This window comes from Pyrus communis, chromosome 6, assembly GCF_963583255.1.
Source record: "Pyrus communis chromosome 6, drPyrComm1.1, whole genome shotgun sequence".
Classification (NCBI taxonomy): Eukaryota; Viridiplantae; Streptophyta; class Magnoliopsida; order Rosales; family Rosaceae; genus Pyrus; species Pyrus communis.
The window spans coordinates 6,433,771-6,442,479 of record NC_084808.1 but is presented as its reverse complement, the minus strand read 5'-3'; the positions used below and the strand labels follow the sequence as shown (position 1 = coordinate 6,442,479).

Genomic DNA, 8,709 nt, shown 5'->3' with positions numbered 1-8,709 from the left:
ACGCTGAATTTTAAAACTACATATCTTCTTCATTTCTCAACCATTTTTTATGTACTTTTAATGGAAATGAAGCTTATGAAGAGTAGAACAAGTCTATACCTTTTGGAAGTACGGAAATGGACTGAAATTAGCTCGAAGATCTCGGACAATTTTCAACTTCTTGAAATTGTGTGTTTCAACGTTGGCTTAGCTTCAAGCTTGAACTAGATACCTCAAGGAGTTGTGTGGATGCTTCCAAATTTCCAAAATCTTTTAACACGAACAGGAAGTCATCGGAGAACTCACACTCGAGTCGGAGCTCCGAGTTGGAAGCTTAAAACATCACCATTTTAGGATCGATTTGTACAGATGGACTTGTAGGGATGAGAGAAGTATGATGGTGGTGGTTTGAAGTTCGATATGTGAGGTTTGATGATGGTGTATGGTTGCTGCAGAGAGGGGTGACACAGCGTGAAAGGGGAGAGAAGGAGGAGATGAGAGAGAGAGAGAGAGAGAGACAGACAGACAGACAGACAGAAGTTGTCTGATTAGGTGAGAGAATTGAGGAGAGTGACCGATTGGTGGTGAGATAGGGTCATGGGACCCCTTTTTTAAATGGAGAAAGTGATAAGATTTTTGTATAATTCAAAGTACACGAAATCTGTCTCCTTATCAAAAACAATATTTCCTACACTAAATAATTAGCACACGTGTACAATTCTACCTGTTGTTCACGCACTTTAACTAAACATAACTTCTTCGTTACAAATCTGATTCAGGCCTAACTCACGCTCACGCATTTTGTAACAACGAGTACTATTTAGTTACGATAACGAGAAAAATAAATTAAAAGCCAAATAACTACGTCCACGTTAGGTTCCACTTTGTCAATAAGGGCAAAAACATCATTTTACATACTCGGGAATGAATTTACACGGAAAATTAGGGACGTGTCATCACATGTGTCACATCGGCATACAATATAATTTTTGACAGAATTGTGACGGAAATATCATATTGATTTGAGACACCTGTTTTTAGGATTACATTATTCGATTTTCAATTTTAGGAACTATCTTGATGGTTTAGGTGAATTTCAAAGACCATTTGTGATAACACATCTTATGAGGCCTCTTTATGTGTCACATCAGCGTATAATATAATTTTTGATATAATTATGATGGAAGGGACTACATTGATTTACGACACTACTTTTCAGAAATTATCAATTATTAATTTTAGAAACCGTTTTTGATGGTGTGGTTGAATTTTAAGAACCATTTTCGATAAAAGCCCTAAAATAAATTAGGGTAAAGTACAAAAAACTACCTCGACTATTGGTGTCACGACACTTTCATACCTCATCTTTTAAAATTGACAATGTCATACCTCATCTTACGAATTTGTGTCAATGTTATACCTTCCGTTAGCTTGGCCGTTTATTTCTTAGTTAAATGCTGACGTGGTTCGATCTGGGACCCATTTTTTATTAAAAACTAAAAAAAATCATTTAATATTTTTTAAATATTAAAATAATAAAAAAAAGTTATTAAAAAAAAAAAAAAAAAAACCAACATCAGTTCGTCCCTTCCCCCCTCTCTCCCTTCTCCCCATCTTCATCTTCTTCCCCTTTCTGCAACTGCAAACAAGAAAAAAAGAAGAGAAAAAAAAAAAAAAAAACCAATTTGTTTTCCCTGCTCCCCACCCCCTCTTCTCCCCGCACCCACGCACCCAAGCTCCCCACCTTTGCACCCCACCATCTGCACCCAACCTCGCACCCACTACCTACAACCCAAAAAAAAAAAAAAAACCCAGATCCCGTCAAGAAACCTTTGCCAAACCTATTCTCCTGGGCGAGGAGAAAATGGGGGGGGGGGACGGACGAACTGGGTATTTTTTTTTTCTTCTCTCTTCTTCTTCTGCAGGTTGGGTGGGTGGGTGAGAGGGGGGGACACGGTTTCCCGTTGTTTTTTTTTCCCTTCTTCTTCTTCCTCTTCTTCTTTCTTCTTCTTCTTCTTCTTCTTCTTCTTCTTCTTCTTCTTCTTCTTCTTCTTCCTTCGGGTTAGGTTGGGATATTTTTTTTTCCTTCTTCTTCCTCTTCCTTTCTAGGTTGCAAGGGGTTGGATTTGGATTTGTGGTGGGGGGAGAGGGGATGAACTGGGTTTGGTTTGGTTTGGGTTTTTTTTTTTTTTTTTTCCTTTTTTTTTCTCTTCTTCTTCTTCTTTCTCCTTCTTTTTTTTGGGTTGCAGGAAGATGATGGGAAGAGAGAGAGGGGAGATGCACGAAAGGAGAGGTTTTATTTATTTATTTTTTTTTATTATTTTAATATTTAAATAATATTAAATGATTTTTTTTGTTTTTATTAATTTTTTAATAAAAATGGGTCTCGGATCGAGCCACATTAGCATTTAACTGAGAAATAAACGGCCAAGCTAACGGAATGTATAACATTGACCCAAATTCGTAAGATGAGGTATGATATTGTCAATTTTAAAAGATGAGGTGTGAAATTGTCGTGACACTAATAGTTGAGGTAATTTTTTTGGTACTTTACCCAATAAATTAACAACTAAACGCCCCCAACCTTTATCCTCTTTCCTCCCTAAAGTGTGAAGAGTGAACAAGCTCTTTATCCACCAACTAGTTTTGATGTTCGTGTCTGAATTCTTCAATTTTTGCTTTGAGGAGCTGGAAAATGTGGGCTTACTATGTTAATCATGTCCTCCTCCGCCGTCTTGTGCAAAAGCTCGATCTTTGTTAACTCCAAGTTTAGTCTGCTCAGCCGCAACTCCATTTTCCACAGAAATTTGTCGACGCCACTGCCTCTTGTGGTTGATACAAGGCGGCGGAGGTCTGCCGCTGCAGAGCACATTCCAAATGCTTCTGGAAAAAGGAAAAGGACTTGGTGGCAAACATTCTTTTTCGACGACGACGGGAATTGGCTCGGTTTGAAGGAGGACGACATGCTGGCGGCGGAGGAGGAGCAAGAAGAGGAGTTAGATGGCTCCTCCCCAGCTGCCGCCAACAGCAGAGGCGAAGAAGCTGAGAAATTTGAGGCGTGGAAGACGAGGGCAGAAGCAATCGTGGAGTTGAGGGAAGCACAGCAGGATATGACCAACGAGGAGAACCGCATGTGGGAGGATTGGATTTCGGATTCTAATTCTAACTCTAATTCTTCTACTTCCTCCTGGGAAGCATCTGTGCAGTCGGATCCTACTCAAGAAAGGGGATTGATTTACTCTCTCAGCGATTTTGTCCTCGGAAAGGAAGAAGATGATGAGGAGGACATGCTCTATGAAGACCGCGTTTTTCGCTATGCCTCACTCAATTCGGTAACTACAACTAGTACAACAACAATATGCATTTTACTTGCCAACTATTATTCGCACTCCAAAAATCTAATTATGCACTCGTCACTCATGCTGTTAACTGTTCAGTCGCATTACTAATTCCGGTGGAAACTAAAGGTTAAACACTTTTCGTTGATCGTAAGTGCGCAATATGTATAAACAGAGTATAAAGAATGAAAGAGAAACAATCTAAACATTAAACATTCCTAACTTTAATAGAGGAGCTATCAAAACAATTGCAGTATTCAACTTTATATATTGCATTGGTGTTTCTGCCTTGGAACATTTTTACAACAGGCAACAAAATTATGACATCAAATGGTTTTAGTGTAATTTTCTGTAAGCCCGCTTTTTTTCCTTTAGCAATATTAGTCTTGTGCTATTACATGTTGCGATCTTCTTTTTATTGTTAAAGGACTGATTGCCCTAAGCCAAATTCATCCTTTTTTACAGGCCAAATTTTTGGCAGTATTAGTTATCATACCCTGGGCCTTGGATTTTGTGGTTCACGACTATGTTCTGATGCCTTTCTTAGACAGGTAAGCGTTATCTCTTTTGCTTATCAGATATATAAACACACGTGCAATGTTTCCTTGTTTAATTTCCGAGTGAACATGTTTAAATACCAATATCCAATCCTGTGTCTTTGGAATTTAATTTTACTCTCCATATATATTGTTATTAACTCCATTTCGTTGCACCATCTAAAAGCAGCATAACTAAATTATTCAACAAACTTCTAAGGCATATTGCCTTAATGTGCTTATCCCTATTGATGCCAGAAAAGAAGACTGCATCAGGAACATATCTTGAAATAAGTGGCTACAATAATTTTCTTCTTTTAAAGAAAGGCATGCGTGCGATTGTGTGTGTACTGTGTAGAATATAGAATTTCACATACTTCTCTAAATGCAACCATTCTACTCCTCCTCCACCTCCACCTCCACCTTCTTAACTTAGAACTTTTCTGTAGGTAGGTTGGTTCTGTTTTACAAGTTTCTTATTTTGGTAGTTATGTCAAAAAACTTAGTTAGTTTTGAACCACTATTGTTAGGTTGTTGGTTATACATTTATACATATTTGTGTGTGTGTGTGTGTGTGTGTGTTATTTATGCATGCTTGTATAAACTAAAGGAAAAAGATTGTAAGTTCAGCATATATTTTTTGTTGCATTGGACCTGGTATTAATTTAATTTTAACCATTACTTTTACCTCTAAAATTAAGAACTAATGGAGCACCCACTTGCTTGCGAACAGATATGTGAAGACTGTACCACTTGCAGCACAGTTGCTTGATGTCAGACGAAATCAAAAGCTTCAAATGGTTGAGGAATTAAAAATCGAGGGAGCAAGATTTCATCTTGAGATGGAAATTGGAAAATCTCCACCGCTTTCTGATGATGAGGTTTGGTGGGAGTTGCGGCATAAAGCGTAAGATTCCTGCTCTTTAGTACTCCTCTAGAAAGAGCCTCCATAACATTACCGTTGTAGTCTTTTAGTCTTTATCCAAGTTTAAAATAGGTTCACAAAGTCACAATTGAGATGAGGGGGTAGATTAGAATGGAGTTTTCTATAAAAGGGCTAAAAGTAGTCACACATGCCAAGACTTGAGCAGTATAGTTTGTGACTTGTGACTCTAGAACATATCACCACATAAACAGTCAAACATGTAGAACTTATTAGTTTGATCATTACATCAATGACTAGTTCCATTGTGTAAACCTCCATAAATTATAACTGTATTCAGGCTGCTAAAAGCCTTTAAATCGGGTAAAAAGTTAAAAGTGAAGATTTGACCCAGAACAGTTATAATCTATCTTAAGTAATAAAAAAGTAGTTGGGATTCTACATGAGTACTAGTATAATAGAACCATTGTCCTTCAGAGAAACTGCTTCTGCCCTAATACCGGGGTTGACAACAGGGTACAAGGTAAAGGGAGGCGATGCATTAACATATGGAAGAAATGTACAGAGTATGACCAAAACTGGTAGGTTTAGAAGTTCAAAGTAGAGGGCTGGGAAATATATGGATATATGCTTGCAGGAAAAAAAAAAAAAAAAAAAAGGGGGAAAAAAATCTGAACTCTTGTAACACAGAGTGAAAAGAATGAATGCACTATCATTGTACAGAGAAGGAAGCCGCTGATATTTATATCAGTACACGGATATAATTAGCCCAGTGATCACAATGTAAGCATAGCATACCTAACTCTAATGAAGACAGTTAATTTTGTAAATAATCCAAAAACCTTTAAACACATGGCACCTGTCATTAGAAAACAGATTTTGTTTTTAGCTGGACTTATTTCATTCAAGGTTCTCTTGCATATGGATGATGGTATGGTGTAAAGTTATAGCCGGACATTTTTCTCAGTGCACTGCACACTTGGACTTTTGGATCTACATAACAAAAAATACTCTCATTTCAGAGATCCAAATGCCCTAGTATGCAATGGAAAAATGTCCAGGTTATAATTGTAAAAGGTCATCAAGTATTCTCACTGTTTAATTATGGCTAATAAATTTACCTATGTCAATGATTTTACATTTTTAATTATGGTGTAATGTGACTAGAAATGTTGAAACTGAGTATTATTTTTTGAGATAATATTGGAAAATTCCCCTTATGTTCTAATCTTCTTAAACTAGACTTTAGACTTTAGTTTCAATGACGAATAGCATCCAAATTACGTTTCTTATGGCTTCAACAGGTTAGAGCTGAGAGATGAATGGAGACTAGAGAATCGTAAAGCATTTGCCAACATATGGTCAGATATGATATTCGGGATCTCATTATTCATTCTTTTATACAGCAATCAGAGTAAAGTGAGCTACTATTACTTTCTTTCTGTGGTTACTTTCATGCATGATAATTTTTTCCCATTACGATCATAATAGCGTTACCTAAAACTGAATGTCCTTGGAATGTTACAGTTAACAACTCCATTTGTCTTGCAGATATGGTAGTATGAGCAGTTATTGCATTATTAGCTACGAGTGTCAGTTCCTACTACTAGATTGTTTTTTCTTTGCCTTTTTCTCAGTTGTTCTATGTGCGGTTTTTTTTTTGGTCTGTTTATCATCTATTTGGTTAGGGTGATGAATATGCATCCTCATTGTTTGCAGAATGCGTCAAACTTGTGAAGTTGTGATGCCTTTTATCTGCTCAGAATTATAGCTATCAATATCATATGAATACTGACACAAATTAGATCTATACTATAGTATTAGTAGGTCAAGACTATAGAACATTTGATGTCTGGATGGGAGTGGTGACGTAAGGAACAACAAATATTGGATCTAACTAATTGGAATGAAGCAGAGAACTTAATGTTAGGAAAGTAGGAAAGCTATATCACTTTCTATGCAGATTGCAGAGGTGAGCTTTAAGAGTTCAATGCAAATGTAAGCATTCTTGGCCGATGTGACTCTTCTCCCAAGCATTATCTTAACCTTTATGATTAATATTCACAGGATTTTAAGTTCTTGGTTCACATAAATTCCAATCATAATTATTTGTTTCTTAGAAGTAATAGAGTTCCCCGGCTGATCTTTGGAAACTATGTTGCTTGATTTATCAGTTTGGCAATGAAATTATAGCTTAACTTCATGGAGTACCCATGAAGATATACTATGTTGGTCTAGCTACTTTCTTAAGAAGCATATTTGTGTTCATGGAGATTATTTTGTTTCTGAGTTAAATTGCCTGCTAAAAACTCTGCACTAAGTCTTGTTAAATTGATTGTATTTCCGTTTTTTATTCTTCCTCTTCCTTTTGCAGGTAGCATTGCTGAAGTTTACAGGTTATAAGATAATAAATAATATTTCAGATACCGGGAAGGCATTTCTAATTATACTTATCACAGATATTTTTTTAGGGTAATAAACTGCTCTTTTGTTTGGTACTGTGAATTTCTGTTACTATATTCAGTATACAATACAGTGTTTGTTCAAATTTGCTTACAACTATGGAAAGCTATAAAATTAAAGACATACACATATATATATGGAATTTTTCTCTTGCCAGATAGCTTAGTACATTACATAGCTAGACTGTCAATATGGACCGCTCATTAGGCGGGCTCTTGTGAGAGTGTGAAGTCCAGATTCACAGTCTCATGACATAACTTACCTAGTTATGTGGTAAGAGAATATTACCCCATATATGTACACGCATGCGCACACATATGACATATATTATATTGCATGTCAAGGATGCACAATGTCCCTTAGGTGAATGTCGCCATCTTGTGGTAGGATGATTTTAGTTCCAATTCTTCAGTTTCATTTCTGTGATTTCTATCCTAGTCATCCTCGTGTGACCAAAATGCGTGCATATCAAACTTTTCTGATTGAGGTACACAACTGCATACCTGCAGGTATCATTCTGAGTCCGGTTGGCAAACATTGTTAGAAATTTTTGTTGAGCATTATGGGCTTGAGGTTGATCAGTCTGCCATAACCATTTTCATCTGCCTGATTCCAGTTATCATGGATGCATGCGTCAAACTTTGGGTATGTTCTGCTCTTCTACTATATAGTAATTTCAGTTTTGCAAACCACTCGTACATGCTTTAGTGCTTGTAGTTTCTTTACAATTTGGTACCATTTGTATTTGTGGTGCAGCTGTTTAAATTCCTTCCAAGATTATCCCCGAAGGTGACAAACATATTCCGAGAAATGAAGCGTCACTAGTAAAATTCTTTGTGTGGGTTCTCTGGCATTTAAAAGAATTTTGAGAAAGGTAGGTAGCCATGTACCACGAAGATTACATTTCTTTTTGTTTCCTTGATTTCCCGTATAGAGGGAGGTTTACGTCATTGTATCAGTGTATTGCGCATTGTAGTTGTTTGGATATCATTCGCTCTGAAAAATGATCCTCTTCGGATGTTCTTTGTGGGGATCCGGAGGATCAATCAATCATGTACATTCATTGTATATCGTACGGTCAGAAATTATTTAAAATTTAAAATTGAATATAAATAGTATCTAATGAAGACTGATCGCACGATATACGATGAACGGACATGATTGATTAATCCCGTAGATCCCCACAAAGAGGATTTGAAGAGGATCATTTTTCATTCTTTCTTACCCATAAATGACAAATGTGGTATAAAAACAGTAAAAGATGTTTATACATAGTACTAGTACTTACAGTTAAATCTACATCGTACGTACGTACGTACATTGAAAAAGCAAATGTAATGTGTATTAAGTATGGGAAATTTATTGAACAACACGTGAGGTGTTAATATAATAGGCTTTTTTTTTAGGGTGAAGTACAAAAAATTACCTCAACTATTGATGTCACGACACTTTCATACCTTATTTTTTAAAATTGACAATGTCATACCTCATCTTATGAATTTGTGTCAAT

The 8,709-nt window shown here is 36.4% G+C and overlaps 1 protein-coding gene across 1 annotated transcript; it reads left to right on the top strand.

The window, feature by feature from the left end:
- Nucleotides 1–2,552: 2,552 nt before the first annotated feature.
- On the top strand, nucleotides 2,553–8,459 carry LOC137737837 (protein DAY-LENGTH-DEPENDENT DELAYED-GREENING 1, chloroplastic-like). Its single transcript, XM_068477406.1, has 7 exons — nucleotides 2,553–3,311; nucleotides 3,783–3,868; nucleotides 4,587–4,760; nucleotides 6,041–6,155; nucleotides 7,111–7,208; nucleotides 7,709–7,844; nucleotides 7,956–8,459. Exons 1-7 carry the CDS (start codon nucleotides 2,688–2,690, stop codon nucleotides 8,022–8,024), a joined length of 1,302 nt encoding a protein of 433 aa, XP_068333507.1. The 5' UTR covers nucleotides 2,553–2,687; the 3' UTR covers nucleotides 8,025–8,459.
- Nucleotides 8,460–8,709: the final 250 nt, after the last annotated feature.

What these genes read in the sequence shown, in the direction of transcription:
- LOC137737837 (XM_068477406.1), top strand. Translation starts at nt 2,688, where the DNA reads ATGTTAATCATGTCCTCCTCCGCCGTCTTGTGCAAAAGCTCGATCTTT. An exon ending in TGGGAGTTGCGGCATAAAGC is followed by an intron (nt 4,761 to 6,040) that starts GTAAGATTCCTG and finishes TGGCTTCAACAG; the next exon opens with GTTAGAGCTGAGAGATGAAT. An exon ending in TATACAGCAATCAGAGTAAA is followed by an intron (nt 6,156 to 7,110) that starts GTGAGCTACTAT and finishes TTCCTTTTGCAG; the next exon opens with GTAGCATTGCTGAAGTTTAC.